At 42.9% G+C, this 20,637-nt stretch overlaps 1 protein-coding gene across 1 annotated transcript in view; it reads right to left on the bottom strand.

Annotated features, from left to right (window-relative positions):
* The window catches only part of LOC115190911 (protein MTSS 1), a gene marked incomplete at its 5' end in the record, with an annotated part of 45,661 nt that extends 26,436 nt beyond the window's left edge, over positions 1-19,225 (bottom strand). The window contains 4 exons of the mRNA XM_029748948.1: positions 5,019-5,030; positions 11,216-11,290; positions 17,509-17,600; positions 19,141-19,225. Coding sequence (XP_029604808.1) covers positions 5,019-5,030; positions 11,216-11,290; positions 17,509-17,600; positions 19,141-19,225 — 264 coding nt within the window. The remainder of the gene's footprint in view (positions 1-5,018; positions 5,031-11,215; positions 11,291-17,508; positions 17,601-19,140) is intronic.
* Positions 19,226-20,637: the final 1,412 nt, after the last annotated feature.

Genomic DNA, 20,637 nt, shown 5'->3' with positions numbered 1-20,637 from the left:
ATACCGAAACATACCATACCAAACCAAACCATACCAAAACATACCATACCAAACCAAACCATACCAAAACATACCATACCAAACCATACCATACTGAAACATAACATACCAAACCGAACCATACCAACCTAAACCATACCATACCATACCAAACCAAACCAAACCAAACCATACCGAACCATCCCAAACCAAACAAGACCCTATGGAGGGACAAACATTGGGACAGGAATGAATCTCTGACAGTAATTCATTAGATAACATCACCAGATGTTGATGCTACTGTAATGCCTCAAACACAGTATCTAACAGACAGTTGGTAGGAACCCAGTGACCCTGGACACGCATTCCCTCCTCTGGCAGAGCTTTCACACCAGCCACACAACATGTGGGCAGAGGGTTGGAGAGTTTATCACAGTGGTTTGATAACAGACAGGGGAGGACAGGACAGGAGGAGGGAGTGAGACAGAGAGCAGAACAGACAGGACAGGGCTAGACAGGACAGGAGGAGGGAGTGAGACAGAGAGCAGAACAGACAGGACAGGACAGGGCTAGACAGGACAGGAGGAGGGAGTGAGACAGAGAGCAGAACAGACAGGACAGGACAGGGCTAGACAGGACAGGAGGAGGGAGTGAGACAGAGAGCAGAACAGACAGGACAGGGCTAGACAGGACAGGGCTAGACAGGGGAGGACAGGACAGGAGGAGGGAGTGAGACAGAGAGCAGAACAGACAGGACAGGACAGGGCTAGACAGGGGAGGACAGGACAGGAGGAGGGAGTGAGACAGAGAGCAGAACAGACAGGACAGGACAGGGCTAGACAGGACAGGGCTAGACAGGGGAGGACAGGACAGGAGGAGGGAGTGAGACAGAGAGCAGAACAGACAGGACAGGACAGGGCTAGACAGGACAGGGCTAGACAGGGGAGGACAGGACAGGAGGAGGGAGTGAGACAGAGAGCAGAACAGACAGGACAGGACAGGGCTAGACAGGACAGGAGGAGGGAGTGAGACAGAGAGCAGAACAGACAGGACAGGACAGGGCTAGACAGGACAGGGCTAGACAGGGGAGGACAAGACATGAGGAGGGAGTGAGACAGAGAGCAGAACAGACAGGACAGGAGGAGGGAGTGAGACAGAGAGCAGAACAGGGCTAGACAGGACAGGGCTAGACAGGGGAGGACAGGACAGGAGGAGGGAGTGAGACTGTGTTGCTCATCCAGGGGCTAACTGAGGACTAAGAGACAGGAGAAACTAATCTCACTGTCACACTGTGTTGCTCATCCAGGGACTAACTGAGGACTAAGAGACAGGAGAAACTCAGAGTAGATCCTTAGTTACAGTATGTGTGTCAATACTGGATGCCTTGGAGATATAGGTCAGCTACAGAAGGCAGCTTACAGGCTCTATAACGGATTAATAAGCACCGCCTGCTCTTCAATCAGATGAAACTAGGCCACAACTAGAGTGAACTACAGTATAGAATCATAAATATTAAACTAGAGTGAACTACAGTATAGAATCATAAATATTAAACTAGAGTGAACTACAGTATAGAATCATAAATATTAAACTAGAGGGAACTACAGTATAGAATCATAAATATTAAACTAGAGTGAACTACAGTATAGAATCATAAATATTAAACTAGAGTGAACTACAGTATAGAATCATACATATTAAACTAGAGTGAACTACAGTATAGAATCATAAATATTAAACTAGAGTGAACTACAGTATAGAATCATAAATATTAAACTAGAGTGAACTACAGTATAGAATCATAAATATTCAACTAGAGTGAACTACAGTATGGAATCATAAATATTAAACTAGAGTGAACTACAGTATAGAATCATAAATATTAAACTAGAGTGAACTACAGTATAGAATCATAAATATTAAACTAGAGAACTCCCCTCATACGGTACAGCATAGAATCATAAATATTAAACTAGAGCGAACTACAGTATAGAATCATAAATATTAAACTAGAGCGAACTACAGTATAGAATCATAAATCTTAAACTAGAGTGAACTCCTTTCATACGATACAGTATGGAATCATAAATATTCAGTAAGAGGCTGCAGTTATAAGTCCCTTCCCTCTCTGTTACTTTTAGCTCTGTACATTATCTCTCTCTCGTGCTCTCCCCCCTCATATCCCTGCCTCCCTCGCTCCCTCCAAGTCTGAGATCATCCTCAGTCCCTCATCTTCATATGACTGATAAATGTCCCAGAATCCCAGTTGTCCCTCTATGTCTGTGGCCTGTTGAAAACATCATAGCAGACAACATAGGTTCCAGGTGAGGAGAGCAGCCCTCTTCTCCAAGGAAGACACCTAAAATACACACACTACCGTTCAAAAGTTTGGGGTCACTTACAAATGTCCTTGTTCCTCTGTCCTTTTTCCCATCTTAATCTTTTTATTTTTATTGGCCAGTCTGAGATATGACATTTTCTTTGCAACTCTGCCTAGAAGGCCAGCATCCCGGAGTCGCCTCTTCACTGTTGACGTTGAGACTGGTGTTTTGTGGGTACTATTTAATGAAGCTGTCAGTTGAGGACTTGTGAGGTGTCTGTTTCTCAAACTAGACACACTAATGTACTTGTCCTCTTGCTCAGTTGTGCACCGGGGCCTCCCACTCCTCTTTCTATTCTGGTTAGAGACAGTTTGCGCTGTTCTGTGAAGGGAGTAGTACACAGCGTTGTACGAGATCTTCAGTTTCTTGGCAATTTCTCACATGGTATAGCTTTCATTTCTCAGAACAAGAATAGACTGACGAGTTTCAGAAGCAAGTACTTTGTTTCTGGCCACTTTGAGCCTGTTATCGAACCCACAAACACTGATGCTCCAGATACTCAACTAGTCTAAAGAAGGCCAGTTTTATTGCTTCTTTAATTAGGACAACAGTTTTCAGCTGTGCTAACATAATTGCAAAAGTGTTTTCTAATGATCAATTAGTCTTTTCAAGATAAACTTGGATTAGATAACACAACGTGCCATTGGAACACAGGAGTGATGGTTGCTGATAATGGGCCTATGTAGATATTCCATAAAAAAATCAGCTGTTTCCAGCTACAATAGTAATTTACAACATTAACAATGTCTACACTGTATTTCTGATCAATTTTATGTTATTTTAATGGACAAAAAATGTGCTTTTCTTTCAAAAACAAGGACATTTCTAAGTGAACTTTTGAACGGTAGTGTACATGTCTGTTTCCATTGGCCTCTTCCATATTAACAAATAACACCTTGTCCTCACTGGGAAAACAGACCAGCACAGCTTCATCTAAATGCTGAGCATACCCCTGTCCTGATGCTGTGAAGGGCTGTGTGTGACCTCTGCCAATCATTAGGGAAGGCTGGGGGTGAGAGTGGTAGAGTGGAAAATCAGCACTTTGTGCTCCTGTCTTAATGACTGGTGTGAGTGTTCTCCACCTCCACAGATAATGATTAGTGTGTGTTCTCCACCTCCACAGATAATGATTAGTGAGTGTTCTCCACCTCCACAGATAATGATTAGTGTGTGTTCTCCACCTCCACAGATAATGATTAGTGTGTGAGTGTTCTCCACCTCCACAGATAATGATTAGTGTGTGAGTGTTCTCCACCTCCACAGATAATGATTTGTGTGTGTGTGAGTGTTCTCCACCTCCACAGATAATGATTAGTGTGTGTGTGAGTGTTCTCCACCTCCACAGATAATGATTAGTGTGTGTGTGAGTGTTCTCCACCTCCACAGATAATGATTAGTGTGTGAGTGTTCTCCACCTCCACAGATAATGATTAGTGTGTGTGTGAGTGTTCTCCACCTCCACAGATAATGATTAGTGTGTGTGTGAGTGTTCTCCACCTCCACAGATAATGATTAGTGTGTGTGTGTTCTCCACCTCCACAGATAATGATTAGTGTGTGAGTGTTCTCCACCTCCACAGATAATGATTAGTGTGTGAGTGTTCTCCACCTCCACAGATAATGATTAGTGTGTGAGTGTTCTCCACCTCCACAGATAATGATTAGTGTGTGAGTGTTCTCCACCTCCACAGATAATGATTAGTGTGTGTGAGTGTTCTCCACCTCCACAGATAATGATTAGTGTGTGTGTGTTCTCCACCTCCACAGATAATGATTAGTGTGTGTGTTCTCCACCTCCACAGATAATGATTAGTGTGTGAGTGTTCTCCACCTCCACAGATAACGATTAGTGTGTGTGAGTGTTCTCCACCTCCACAGATAACGATTAGTGTGTAAGTGAGCTTCAGTGGCGCTGAGCTGATTAACAAAGACGATTGAAACCAAAACAAACCGCGAAGCAGTGAAGGCAGGAGAATTAAACCACACAGAGAGAGAAAGAGGGAGAGAGAGAGGAGAGAGAAGAGAGAGAGGAGGAGACAGGACAGTAGGAAACAGAGCAGGGGACAGAGGAGTGGACAGGACAGTAGGAAGCATAGCAGGGGACAGAGGAGTGGACAGGACAGTAATAAGCAGTACATTAGACTGACTAGAGTTAGTCTGCACTCCACAGAGAGAGAAAGAGAGAGAGATAGCGAGAGATAGCGAGAGAGAGAGAGGAGAGACATCGAGAGACAGCGAGAGGAGAGACAGCGAGAGAGAGGAGAGAGCGAGAGAGGAGAGACAGAGAGAGAGAGGAGAGAGAGACAGAGAAGAGACAGCGAAAGAGAGAGAAGAGACAGCGAGAGAGAGAGAGAGAGAGGTGGAGAGGGAGAGAGAGAGACAGAGAGAAAGAGAAGAGAGAGAGAGAGAGAGAGAGAGAGAGAGAGAGAGAGAGAGAGAGAGAGAGAAGAGAGAGGAGAGAGAGAGAGAGAGAGAGGAAGAGAGAGAGGGGTAGTGGAAGGAGCAGAACAGAACGGGACACTAAACAGCATAGCAGCACAAGGTAGACTGACAGACTGACTGAAACCCTGGACCCCACAGAGAGGCTGCAAAGCAGGCTGGAGGCTGACAGACTGACTAACAGACTAACAGACAGACCACCAGTCTGTTACACACTTACCCAGGGCATCAGCTGCAGGGCAACAACAACAGGTGCCAAGTGACCGGGGGGGGGGGGCAATAAGGTCGACGACACGGCCGTAAGGAAGAAAACATTTCAGTCAGTCAAGAGGCCTGAAGGAGACTGCACAATTCATGTTGCTAATATGTGCCACTGTGACGGCCACTGTGACGGCCACTGTCACTGTGACGGCCACTGTGACGGCCACTGTGACGGCCACTGTGACGGCCACTGTGACGGCCACTGTGACTGTGACTGTGACTGTCACTGTGACGGCCACTGTAACTGCCACTGTGACGGCCACTGTGACGGCCACTGTGACTGCCACTGTGACTGCCACTGTGACTGCCACTGTGACGGCCACTGTGACTGCCACTGTGACGGCCACTGTGACTGCCACTGTGACTGTCACTGTGCGTCTAATAATGGCCCTTCAGCTTTACCAGACCCTTCAGCTTTACCAGACTTACAAAATTGTCAGCATTGACACTGACATATATCACCATATTCATTATATGACCCAACATGGGTCTAGCTGTTTGATCTGCCAAAGAGGACTGTGTGAGGGAGAACGTGTTGTACTAATAACAGACTTCCTAATGAAGAGGCCAAGCTGGAAAAACATGTTTGAAGAATTCAGTCTAGACAGATATATGGTGTTAAACGCTCCACTGTACATGTGTCCAAAGGTGAAAACTTCCCCTTGAAGTCAGGATGGACTCATTCCTTTTAGCTCCTAGTAAAGCATAGGGCCTCTCATAGGGGAGACTAGAAACGTGTGTATTGATCCAAAAAACTAGATATTTAGGTTAGCTAGTTCAGTATTTCAGGTAGTTTTGGTCATTTAGACTAGCTAGTTCAGTCTTTCAGGTGGTTTTGGTCATTTAGTTTAGGATAGCTTGATCAGTGTTTGAGCTGGTTTTAATTAAGACATTTAGGATAGCTAGTTTAGTGTTTCAGGTGGTTTTGGTCATTTAGGCTAGCTAGTTTAGTGTTTCCGCTGGTTTTGATCAAGACATTTAGCCTAGCTAGTTTAGTGTTTCCGCTGGTTTCGATAATTTAGGCTAGCTAGATCAGTGTTTCAAGTGGTTTTAATCAAGACATTTAGGCTAGCTAGTTTCGTGTTCCAGCTGGTTTTTATAATTAAGGCTAGCTAATTCAGTGTTTCAGCTGGTTTTTATAATTAAGGCTAGCTAGTTCAGTGTTTCAGCTAGTTTTTATAATTTAGGTTAGCGAGTTCAGTGTTTCAGCTGGTTTTTATAATTAAGGCTAGCTAGTTTAGTATTTCAGGTGGTTTTGATCAAGACATTTAGCCTAGCTAGTTTAGTGTTTCCGCTGGTTTTTATAATTAAGGCTAGCTAATTCAGTGTTTCAGCTGGTTTTTATAATTAAGGCTAGCTAGTTCAGTGTTTCAGCTGGTTTTTATCATTTAGGTTAGCCAGTTCAGTGTTTCAGCTGGTTTTGAGCTACAGCTACACGATACTAACAGAAACTCTGCTCCAATCAGAAACTCTGTTTCCAAGTAAGGTAATGTTAACCATAATAGACATCCAGATTGTTAATCAGTGCTGGGGTAATGTTAACCATGCTAGACATCCAGATTGTTAATCAGTGCTGGGGTAATGTTTACCATGCTAGACATCCAGATTGTTAATCAGTGCTGGGGTAATGTTAACCATGCTAGACATCCAGATTGTTAATCAGTGCTGGGGTAATGTTTACCATGCTAGACATCCAGATTGTTAATCAGTGCTGGGGTAATGTTAACCATGCTAGACATCCAGATTGTTAATCAGTGCTGGGGTAATGTTAACCATGCTAGACATCCAGATTGTTAATCAGTGCTGGGGTAATGTTTACCATGCTAGACATCCAGATTGTTAATCAGTGCTGGGGTAATGTTTACCATGCTAGACATCCAGATTGTTAATCAGTGCTGGGGTAATGTTTACCATGCTAGACATCCAGATTGTTAATCAGTGCTGGGGTAATGTTAACCATGCTAGACATCCAGATTGTTAATCAGTGCTGGGGTAATGTTTACCATGCTAAACATCCAGATTGTTAATCAGTGTTGGGGTAATGTTTACCATGCTAGACATCCAGATTGTTAATCAGTGCTGGGGTAATGTTTACCATGCTAGACATCCAGATTGTTAATCAGTGCTGGGGTAATGTTAACCATGCTAGACATCCAGATTGTTAATCAGTGCTGGGGTAATGTTTACCATGCTAGACATCCAGATTGTTAATCAGTGCTGGGGTAATGTTTACCATGCTAGACATCCAGATTGTTAATCAGTGCTGGGGTAATGTTAACCATGCTAGACATCCAGATTGTTAATCAGTGCTGGGGTAATGTTTACCATGCTAAACATCCAGATTGTTAATCAGTGCTGGGGTAATGTTTACCATGCTAGACATCCAGATTGTTAATCAGTGCTGGGGTAATGTTTACCATGCTAGACATCCAGATTGTTAATCAGTACTGGGGTAATGTTTACCATGCTAGACATCCAGATTGTTAATCAGTGCTGGGTAATGTTTACCATGCTAGACATCCAGATTGTTAATCAGTGCTGGGGTAATGTTAACCATGCTAGACATCCAGATTGTTAATCAGTGCTGGGGTAATGTTTACCATGCTAGACATCCAGATTGTTAATCAGTGCTGGGGTAATGTTTACCATGCTAGACATCCAGATTGTTAATCAGTGCTGGGGTAATGTTTACCATGCTAGACATCCAGATTGTTAATCAGTGCTGGGGTAATGTTTACCATGCTAGACATCCAGATTGTTAATCAGTGCTGGGGTAATGTTTACCATGCTAGACATCCAGATTGTTAATCAGTGCTGGGGTAATGTTTACCATGCTAGACATCCAGATTGTTAATCAGTGCTGGGGTAATGTTTACCATGCTAGACATCCAGATTGTTAATCAGTGCTGGGGTAATGTTTACCATGCTAGACATCCAGATTGTTAATCAGTGCTGGGGTAATGTTTACCATGCTAGACATCCAGATTGTTAATCAGTGCTGGGGTAATGTTTACCATGCTAGACATCCAGATTGTTAATCAGTGCTGGGATAATGTTTACCATGCTAGACATCCAGATTGTTAATCAGTGCTGGGGTAATGTTTACCATGCTAGACATCCAGATTGTTAATCAGTGCTGGGGTAATGTTTACCATGCTAGACATCCAGATTGTTAATCAGTGCTGGGGTAATGTTTACCATGCTAAACATCCAGATTGTTAATCAGTGCTGGGGTAATGTTTACCATGCTAGACATCCAGATTGTTAATCAGTGCTGGGGTAATGTTTACCATGCTAGACATCCAGATTGTTAATCAGTGCTGGGGTAATGTTAACCATGCTAGACATCCAGATTGTTAATCAGTGCTGGGGTAATGTTTACCATGCTAGACATCCAGATTGTTAATCAGTGCTGGGGTAATGTTAACCATGCTAGACATCCAGATTGTTAATCAGTGCTGGGGTAATGTTTACCATGCTAGACATCCAGATTGTTAATCAGTGCTGGGGTAATGTTTACCATGCTAGACATCCAGATTGTTAATCAGTGCTGGGGTAATGTTTACCATGCTAGACATCCAGATTGTTAATCAGTGCTGGGGTAATGTTTACCATGCTAGACATCCAGATTGTTAATCAGTGCTGGGGTAATGTTTACCATGCTAGACATCCAGATTGTTAATCAGTGCTGGGGTAATGTTTACCATGCTAGACATCCAGATTGTTAATCAGTGCTGGGGTAATGTTTACCATGCTAGACATCCAGATTGTTAATCAGTGCTGGGGAATGCTTCTATTTTTTATTTGATATAACCTTTATTTAACTAGGCAGGACGACGCCAGGACAGCGGAGTCAATCACCACCTTCCGGAGACACCTGAAACCCCACCTCTTTAAGGAATACCTGGGATAGGATAAAGTAATCCTTCTAACCCCCCCCCCCTTAAAAGATTTAGATGCACTATTGTAAAGTGGTTGTTCCACTGGATATCATAAGGTGAATGCACCAATTTGTAAGTCGCTCTGGATAAGAGCGTCTGCTAAATGACTTAAATGTAAATGTAAATGTAAGTTAAGAACAAATTCTTAATTACAATGACGGACTCGGACGGCGCTGAGCCAATGTGCGCCGCAGTCACGTCTGTTCGAAGGAGCGGACCAAAATGCAGCGTGTTCGTAGTTCCACATATTTATTAAACGTGAAACTGAATGCAATACACATAAATACTTGAAAACACAAAAACAACAAACCGAGACGCAGAGAGGAAAACACACTACTCAAAAGATAATAACCCACAAATAGGAAGAGAAAAACCCCTACTTAAATATGATCTCTAATCAGAGGCAATGAGGATCAGCTGCCTCCAATTAGAGATCAACCTCAAACAATCCCAACATAGAAATAGAAAAACTAGAACTTAAACATAGAAATAGAAAACATAGAACAACCCAAAACACCCCCTGTCACGCCCTGCCCTACTCTACTATAGAAAATGACATCTTACTAGGGTCAGGACATGACAGCCGCCCTATGGGACTCCCAATCACGGCCGGTTGTGATACAGTGTGGATTCGAACCAGGTTGTCTGTAGTGACGCCTCTAGCACTGACATGCAGTGTCTTAGACCACTGCGCCACTTGGTGCACACTGCTAAATAGTGCTCCTCTAGATAGGATATCTAATAACACTAGAATAAGACCAGGTGCACACTGCTAAATACTGCTCCTCTAGATAGGACATCTAATAACACTAGAATAAGACCAGGTGCACACTGCTAAATACTGCTCCTCTAGACAGGACATCTAATAACACTAGACTAAGACCAGGTGCACACAGCTAAATACTGCTCCTCTAGATAGGACATCTAATAACACTAGAATAAGACCAGGTGCACACAGCTAAATACTGCTCCTCTAGATAGGACATCTAATAACACTAGAATAAGACCAGGTGCACACTGCTAAATACTGCTCCTCTAGATAGGACATCTAATAACACTAGAATAAGACCAGGTGCATACCGCTAAATACTGCACCATGGAAATACAACAGCACAGTATTTGAGCTAAAGAAGTTTCAAAAAGAGTTGAAGTTCACTTTGAAAGCAGAAAATGCATAGATGTTTTGGTGCTTTCAAGATGGACATTTTGAAATTTCAACTGGACTTTTGTCACTCAAGATAACTGACAGCTTGAATAGGAGCTTCCATAGATGCTCTCTCTCTGTCTATCTGTCTAGACACATATTGAACCTTTTCAATAGCTTCTCCATTTCCTTTCATGGTGTGTAGGCCTACACAAAGACTGACTGACTGCATGCGTATTCAATTGGGATGTGCTGTCCTACGAGGGAGAAAGGACGACACAAACGGATACTCAGTAGTTGAGCAGAGAATCTGTTCCAAATGGCACCCTATTTCCTATGTAGAGCACTTCTTTGGGCCCTATAGACCCTGTACTAAAGTAGTGCACTATATAGGGAATAAGGTGTCATTTGGGACACAACCGGTGTCCTGGTTTCAGTATAATGACAGACAATATGAGCTGATGTTGTTGTTTTTTTCTCCATGTTTCCAGACATCATTCAGATAGATTCATGTGTACAAATGATATCTGCCAATCCACAGAGTCTGACAGGGATCAGGAACATTCTTACATAACCAACAGAAACCATAGCATAGAGTAAGGACATTCAGTAGGGAGGATGTTCAACTCAATTTGCATGTCCATTTGCCTAAGCGTACCAAATGTACGTAGAGATGACGTTCAGAGATGATAAAGGACATAGAGATGTACTATATATAATAAATGTTACATAAATATGTACTGTGTTTTATACTGTAGAGTCCCTGAGTAGCCTCATTGACGTTCAACTCTATTTGCTTTAGACTACATGGAATGTGTAGGTAGGACCTCAAGGGGAACAACAGCCCATAGAGGTACAGGGTGTATACTTTACTTCATACGGCCAAGCCCACAGACATTATATGTATCGTACATATGTTGTAATAACTCTATTTGTATGGCACAGCCAGTAGAGAAGTGAAGCAGGACGGGACTGGACTGGACTGGACTGGACTGGACAGACAGACAGACAGACAGACAGACAGACAGACAGACAGACAGACAGACAGACAGATGGATGGATAGAGTCTACCTTTCTTTGCCTTCTTCTGTAGCTTCAGAGTGTCTAAAGACTTCTTCTTGATCTCACTCCGAACTTTCTTGTACTCTGTGGGGGGGAAATGGGGTCAACAGCGTGTCAGGAAACCCTAAAGCTGAGCACAGTCAGTGGATATTACAACATTTGTGGAGGTGGTAAAAGGTGAAGTAGCTGACTGGTATACATGTTATTCTGTCGTTTATCAGCCATTTAATAACAGCTAAACTCATTGGTTCACTATTGTGCCAAATAGTGAGCTCATATGTGACTGACCCTGTCTTGTTGGTTTTGACGCGTGTTTTACTAAATTGTACAATAAAACAAAATTCGGGTCAAAGAGGAAAAGAAAATAAGCTAAACCCTAAACAGAGAGTGAATGTTGACTGTGGTGTGCAGAGGTATAATATATGTATATATATATATATATATATATATATATATATATATATATATAAACTATTTCAGCCACACCCGTTGCTGACAGGTGTATAAATCAAGCACACAGCCACGTAATCTCCATAGACAAACATTGGCAGTAGAATGGCCTTACTGAAGAGCTCAGTGACTTTCAACGTGATAGGATGCCACCTTTCCAACAAATCAGTTCATCAAATTTCTGCCCTGCTAGAGCTGCTCCGGGTCAACTGTAAGTGCTGTTATTGTGAAGTGGAAATGTCTAGGTGCAACAACGGCTCAGCCGCGAAGTGGTAGGCCACACAAGCTCACAGGACGGGATCGCGAGTGCTGATGCTCGTAAAACTTTGTGACTAGCTTGTTCCAACTTCGTGGCAACAATTTGGGGGAAGGCCCTTTCCTGTTTCAGCATGACAATGCCGTACAGAAATGGTTTATTGAGATTGGTGTGGAAGAACTTGATGGCCTGCACAGAGCACTGACCTCAACCCCATCGAACACCTTTGGGATTAATTGGAACGCAGACTGTGAGCCAGGCTAATCGCCCAACATCAGTACCCGACCTCACTAATTCTCTTGTGGCTGAATGGAAGCAAATCCTCGCAGCAATGTCTCCAACATCTAGTGGAAAGCCTTCCCAGAAGAGTGGAGGCTGTATAGCAGCAAGTTCCAACATCTAGTGGAAAGCCTTCCCAGAAGAGAGGAGGCTGTTATAGCAGCAATGTTCCAACATCCTAGTGGAAAGCCTTCCCAGAAGAGTGGAGGCTGTTATAGCAGCAATGTTCCAACATCTAGTGGGAAAGCCTTCCCAGAAGAGTGGAGGCTGTTATAGCAGCAATGTTCCAACATCTAGTGGAAAGCCTTCCCAGAAGAGTGGAGGCTGTTATAGCAGCAATGTTTCCAACATCTAGTGGAAAGCCTTCCCAGAAGAGTGGAGGCTGTTATCGCAGCAGACCAACTCCATTTTAATGGTCATGATTTTGGAATGAGATGTTCGACTAGCAGGTGTCCACATACTTTTTGTTCATGTAGTGTATATTACACTGGCTTGTAGTGTATGGTTATATTATTATACAGTTGAAGTCGGAAGTTACATACACTTAGGTTGGAGTCATTAAAACTCGTTTTTCACCACGCCCACAAATTTCTTGTAAACAAACTATAGTTTTGGCAAGTCGGTTAGGACATCTACTTTGTGCATGACACAAGTAATTTTTCCAACAATTGTTTACAGACAGATTATTTCATTTATAATTCACCGTATCACAATTCCAGTGGGTCAGAAGTTTGAAGGTACCACATTCATCTGTACAAACAATAGTACGCAAGTATAAACACCATGGGACCATGCAGCCGTCATACCGTTCAGGAAGGAGACGCGTTCTCTCTTCTAGAGATGAAGTACTTTGGTGTGAAAAGTGCAAATCAATCCCAGAACAGAAAAGGACCTTGTGAAGATGCTGGAGGAAACAGGTACAAAAGTATCTATATCCACAGTAAAACGAGCCCTATATCAACATAACCTGAAAGGCCACTCAGCAAGGAAGAAGCCACTGCTCCAAAACCGCCATAAAAAGCCCAGACTACGGTTTGCAACTGCACATGGGGAAAAGATCGTACTTTTTGGAGAAATGTCCCTCTGGTCTGATGAAACAAAAATAGAACTGTTTGGCATAGTGACCATCGTTATGTTTGGAGGAAAAGGGGAGGCTTGCAAGCCGAAGAACACCATCCCAACCGTGAAGTACGGGGGTGGCAGCATCATGTGCGGGGGTGCTTTTCTGCAGGAGGGACTGGTACACTTCACAAAATAGATGAGGAAGGAAATTATGTGCATATATTAAAGCAACATCTCAAGACATCAGTCCGGAGGTAAAGCTTGGTCGCAAATGGGTCTTCCAAATGGACAATGACCTCAAGCATACGTCCAAAGTTGTGGGCAAAATGGCTTAAGGACAACAAAGTCAAGGTATTGGAGTGGCCATCACCAAAGCCCTGACCTCAATCCCGTAGAAAATTTGTGGCAGCAGAACTGAAAAAGCGTGTGCGAGCAAGGAGGCCTACAAACCTGACTCAGTTACACCAGCTCTGTCAGGAGGAATGGGCCAAATTTACCCAATTTATTGTGGAAGCTTGCGGAAGGCTACCCGAAACATTTGCCCAAGTTAAACAATTTAAAGGGCAATGCTACCAATACTAATTGAGTGTATGTAAACTTCTGACCCGCTGGGAATGTGATGAAAGAAATAAAAGCTGAAATAAATCATTCTTTATACTATTATTCTGACATTTCACATTGTTAAAATAAGTGGTGATCCTAACTGACCTAAGACAGGGAATTTTTACTAAGATTAAATGTCAGAATTGTGAAAAACTGAGTTTAAATGTATTTGGCTAAAGTGTATGTAAACTTCTGACTTCAACTGTGTATATATATATATATATACACCCCCCTCTCTCTCTATAACTCTCTGTTATGATGATACCTTTAGCATGGTCCTTATCCAGAGTGTTGGTTCCTCTCTATATTATTATATATCTATATGTTATGATGGTACCTTTAGCATGGTCCTTATCCAGAGTGTTGGTTCCTCTCTATATTATTATATATCTATATGTTATGATGGTACCTTTAGCATGGTCCTTATCCAGAGCGTTGGTTCCTCTCTATATATTATATATCTATATGTTATGATGGTACCTTTAGCATGGGTCCTTATCCAGAGTGTTGGTTCCTCTCTATATTATTATATATCTATATGTTATGATGGTAACCTTTAGCATGGTCCTTATCCAGAGTGTTGGTTCCTCTCTATATATTATATATCTATATGTTATGATGGTACCTTTAGCATGGTCCTTATCCAGAGTGTTGGTTCCTCTCTATATTATTATATATCTATATGTTATGATGGTACCTTTAGCATGGTCCTTATCCAGAGTGTTGGTTCCTCTCTATACTATTATATATCTATATGTTATGATGGTACCTTTAGCATGGTCCTTATCCAGAGTGTTGGTTCCTCTCTATTATTATATATCTATATGTTATGATGGTACCTTTAGCATGGTCCTTATCCAGAGCGTTGGTTCCTCTCTATATTATTAATATCTATATGTTATGATGATACCTTTAGATGTCCTTATCCAGAGTGTTGGTTCCTCTCTATATTATTATATATCTATATGTTATGATGGTACCTTTAGCATGGTCCTGATCCAGAGTGTTGGTTCCTCTCTATATTATTATATATCTATATGTTATGATGGTACCTTTAGCATGGTCCTTATCCAGAGTGTTGGTTCCCTCTCTATACTATTATCTATCTATAATGTTATGATGGTACCTTTAGCATGGTCCTTATCCAGAGTGTTGGTTCCTCTCTATATATACATATCTATATGTTTGATGATACCTTTAGCTGTGTAAACCGATGTGAAATGGCTAGTAGTTAGCGGTGGATGCGCGCTAATAGCGTTTCAATCGGTGTGTCACTCTCTCTGAGACTTGAAGTAGGGTTTCCCCTTGGTGCAAGGGCGCGGCTTTTGGTGGCGCGATGGGTAACGATGCTTCGTGGGGGTTCCGTTGTTGATGTGTGCAAGGGTCCCTGGTTCGAGCCCGGGTTGGGGCGAAGAGAGGGACGGAACCTACACTGTTACATTGATGCTGTTGACCCGGATCATTGGTTGCTGCGGAAAAGGAGGAGGTCAAATGGGGGGTGAGTGTAACCGATGTGAAATGGCTAGTTAGTTAGCGGTGGTGCGCGCTAATAGCGTTTCAATCGGTGACGTCACTCTCTCTGAGACTTGAAGTAGGTTTCCCCTTGCGTTGCAAGGGCCGCGGCTTTTGTGGCGCGATGGGTAACGATGCTTCGTGGGGTGTCAGTTGTTGATGTGTGCAAGGGTCCCTGGTTCAAGCCCGGGTTGGGGCGAAGAGAGGGACGGAACCTACACTGTTACACATGGTCCTTATCCAGAGTGTTAGTTCCTCTCTATATTATTATATATCTATAGTTATGATGGTACCTTTAGCATGGTCCTTATCCAGAGCGTTGGTTCCTCTATATATATTATATCTATATGTTATGATGGTACCTTTAGCATGGTCCTTATCCAGAGCGTTGGTTCCTCTCTATATTATTATATATCTATATGTTATGATGGTACCTTTAGCATGGTCCTTATCCAGAGCGTTGGTTCCTCTCTATATTATTATATATCTATATGTTACGATGGTACCTTTAGCATGGTCCTTATCCAGAGTGTTGGTTCCTCTCTATATTATATATACTATATGTACGATGGTACCTTTAGCATGGTCCTTATCCAGAGTGTTGGTTCCTCTCTATATTATTATATATATATGTTATGATGGTACCTTTAGCATGGTCCTTATCCAGAGTGTTGGTTCCTCTCTATATTATTATATATCTATATGTTATGATGGTACCTTTAGCATGGTCCTTATCCAGAGTGTTGGTTCCTCTCTATATTATTATATATCTATATGTTATGATGGTACCTTTAGCATGGTCCTTATCCAGAGTGTTGGTTCCTCTCTATATTATTATATATCTATAGTTATGATGGTACCTTTAGCATGGTCCTTATCCAGAGTGTTAGTTCCTCTCTATATATTATATATCTATAGTTATGATGGTACCTTTAGCATGGTCCTTATCCAGAGTGTTGGTTCCTCTATATATTATATATCTATATGTTACGATGGTAACTTTAGCATGGTCCTTATCCAGAGTGTTGGTTCCTCTCTATATTATTATATATCTATATGTTACGATGGTACCTTTAGCATGGTCCTTATCCAGAGTGTTGGTTCCTCTCTATATTATTATATATCTATATGTTACGATGGTACCTTTAGCATGGTCCTTATCCAGAGTGTTGGTTCCTCTCTATATTATTATATATCTATATGTTATGATGGTACCTTTAGCATGGTCCTTATCCAGAGTGTTGGTTCCTCTCTATATTATTTATATCTATATGTTATGATGGTACCTTTAGCATGGTCCTTATCCAGAGTGTTAGTTCCTCTCTATATTATTATATATCTATATGTTATGATGGTACCTTTAGCATGGTCCTTATCCAGAGTGTTGGTTCCTCTCTATATTATTATATCTATATGTTATGATGGTACCTTTAGCATGGTCCTTATCCAGAGTGTTGGTTCCTCTCTATATTATTATATATCTATATGTTATGATGGTACCTTTAGCATGGTCCTTATCCAGAGCGTTGGTTCCTCTCTATTATTATTATCTATATGTTATGATGGTACCTTTAGCATGGTCCTTATCCAGAGTGTTGGTTCCTCTCTATATTATTATATATCTATATGTTATGATGGTACCTTTAGCATGGTCCTTATCCAGAGCGTTGGTTCCTCTCTATATTATTATATATCTATATGTTATGATGGTACCTTTAGCATGGTCCTTATCCAGAGCGTTGGTTCCTCTCTATATTATTTATATCTATATGTTATGATGGTACCTTTAGCATGGTCCTTATCCAGAGTTGTTGGTTCCTCTCTATATATTATATATCTATATGTTATGATGGTACCTTTAGCATGGTCCTTATCCAGAGCGTTGGTTCCTCTCTATATTATTATATATATGTTATGATGGTACCTTTAGCATGGTCCTTATCCAGAGTGTTGGTTCCTCTCTATATTATTATATATCTATATGTTATGATGGTACCTTTAGCATGGTCCTTATCCAGAGTGTTGGTTCCTCTCTATATTATTATATATCTATATGTTATGATGGTACCTTTAGCATGGTCCTTATCCAGAGTGTTGGTTCCTCTCTATATTATTATATATCTATATGTTATGATGATACCTTTAGCATGGTCCTTATCCAGAGTGTTAGTTCCTCTCTTCCACTCCTCCATCTGATCCTGTAGAGGGTTGATCATGCAGTCCATGAAAGCCCTGCAGGTCACAGCAATCACAAAGGTGAGAAACATTAGAAATCCTGTATTGTTTATTAGGATCTCTCCTAGCCCACCAAAAGGCTAGTCTTTCAGTAGAGAGGGGCATAGTGGTGATGAGGGGGCGGGGCATAGTGGTGATGGGGTGGCGGGGATTAGTGGTGATGAGGGGGCGGGGAATAGTGGTGATGAGGTGGCGGGGTATATCGGTGATGTGGGGGCGGGGCATAGTGGTGATGAGGGGGCGGGGCATAGTGGTGATGAGGTGGCGGGGCATAGTGGTGATATGGGGGCGAGGCATAGTGGTGATGGGGGCGGGCATAGTGGTGATGAGGGGGCGTGGCATAGTGGTGATGAGGGGGCGGGGCATAGCGGTGATGTGGGGGCGGGGCATAGTGGTGATGAGGGGGCGGGGCATAGCGGTGATGTGGGGGCGGGGCATAGTGGTGATGAGGGGGCGGGGCATAGCGGTGATGTGGGGGCAGGGCATAGCGGTGATGAGGGGGCGGGGCATAGCGGTGATGTGGGGGCGGGGCATAGCGATGATGAGGGGGCGGGGCATAGCGGTGATGAGGGGGTGGGGCATAGTGGTGATGAGGGGGGCGGGGCAGAGCGGTGATGAGGGGGCGGGGCATAGTGGTGATGAGGGGCGGGGCAGAGCAATGATGGGGCAGGGCATAGTGGTGATGAGGGGGCGGGGCATAGCGGTGATGAGGGGGCGGGGCATAGCGGTGATGAGGGGGCGGGGCAGAGCAATGATGGGGCGGGGCATAGTGGTGGTGAGGGGGCGGGGCAGAGCGGTGATGAGGGGGCGGGCCGTAGTGGTGATGGGGGGCAGGGCATAACAGTGATGGGGCGGGGCATAGCGGTGGTGAGTGGGTGGGGCATAGCGGTGGGACTGTGTGTGTTTTTCATTATGTGTATGTGGTGTGTGTGTGTGTGTCTGTCTGTGTGTCTGTCTGTGTGTATGTGTTTTGGTGTGGTGTGTGTGTGTGTGTGTGTGTGGTGTGTGTGTGTGTGTGTGTGTGGTGTGTGTGTGTGAGTGTGTGTGTGTAGCTAGGCTTGACCACAGGCACCTAGGTTTACTACTGCACACTGTCACAGCCATGGAGACGCAAGAAGAATTTCTCCAAAATGCCTTGAAGAAATTAGAGATCTCCCTGTGTGACTGTGTGTGTGTGTCGTGGACCAGTCATGCCCCTGAGACAGTGGAATGCTGGGAAAGAGTAGAATCGGCTGAGCTGGGTGACATTCTACAGATTCATCAGTAATGTCTCACTTTAACGACACTGTTACACACACACACACACACACACACACACACACACACACACCACACACACACACACATACACACACACACACACACACACACAACACACACACACACAAACACGCACACACACACACACGCACACACGCACACACACGCACACACGCACACACACAAACACTTCTTAATTTCGTTCAAAGTGACATGTACTACAAATCAATGGTAAATGATGGTCTAGTAGTGTGGTTGTAAATGAGAACATCCTTACATTGAAAAGTCTCTGAGCTTGGCCTCGATACTTCTGTGTCTCATACACATCCTGGTTAGAGCTGAACCAATGTCCCTGGTGCCTCCTGTAACACACAACAATACATCCTGGTTAGAGCTGAACCAATGTCCCTGGTGCCTCCTGTAACACACAAACAATACATCCTGGTTAGAGCTGAACCAATGTCCCTGGTGCCTCCTGTAACACACAAACAATACATCCTGGTTAGAGCTGAATCAATGTCCCTGGTGTCCCTGGTGTTATCCAAGCCTGAGACCGGGTTTGGTAATTAATGATGATAGATAAATAGGAAGTTTCTGCATGAGTGCTTTGTAAATAAACACTAGAGAATGCTGCTCTCTCCTTACATACAAAGACGCCCAACCCACTTTTTGATACAAAACACAATGGTGAGTTGTAACATCACCACCAGTAATAAACCTAAAGGCCCAATGAGGGGGGAGGGAGAGGACAGGCCTGGAATTTCAGGATTTTAGGGGCAAGGCCATATGGCCTTCAAGAGGTGCCAGGGCACCAAGGCTATCTGCTAGGGCACCAAGGTCATCTGCCAGGGCACCAAGGCTATCCGCTAGGGTACCAAGGCTATCTGCTAGGGCACCAAGGCTATCTGCTAGGACACCAAGGCTATCTGCTAGGGTACCAAGGCTATCTGCTAGGGTAACAAGGCTATCCGCTAGGGTACCAAGGCTATCTGCTAGGGCACCAAGGCTATCTGCTAGGACACCAAGGCTATCTGCTAGGGTACCAAGGCTATCTGCTAGGGTACCAAGGATATTAACCAAAATAGCCAACTAAATTGTTTTGAAAACTGAAAAACGCTGTTCTGTTAAGAAAAACATAAGTATATGTAAATGTACACAAATAATGAATTAGCCTGCCTGTCAAAGAGTAGGGGGTAGACTATGGTATTGGCTATAGTTTGTCTCTGTCAAATGAAACCGCTCGCATTTGCAGTGCGCTTTGGAGAAATGTGTTTTCCTGCTAATTGCATAGTGGAACATTCGTGCTTGTAGCCGACTGCCGTCTGCGCATTGCTGCGCTTATAATGTGAAGATATAGACTAACAGTTTATAATGTGAAGATATTGACTAATAGTTTATAATGTGAAGATATAGACTAACAGTTCATAACGTGAAGATATAGACTAATAGTTTAGAATGTGAAGATATAGACTAATAGTTTAGAATGTGAAGATATAGACTAATAGTTAGAATGTGAAGATCTAGACTAACAGTTTAGAATGTGAAGATATAGACTAATAGTTTAGAATGTGAAGATATAGTCTAATAGTTTAGAATGTGAAGATATAGACTAATAGTTTAGAATGTGAAGATATAGACTAATAGTTTAGAATGTGAAGATATAGACTAATAGTTTAGAATGTGAAGATATAGACTAACAGTTTAGAATGTGAAGATATAGACTAATAGTTTAGAATGTGAAGATATAGTCTAATAGTTTAGAATGTGAAGATAT

This window comes from Salmo trutta, unplaced genomic scaffold (genome assembly GCF_901001165.1).
Source record: "Salmo trutta unplaced genomic scaffold, fSalTru1.1, whole genome shotgun sequence".
Classification (NCBI taxonomy): domain Eukaryota; kingdom Metazoa; phylum Chordata; class Actinopteri; order Salmoniformes; family Salmonidae; genus Salmo; species Salmo trutta.
This window is presented reverse-complemented; position numbering and strand designations above follow the sequence as displayed.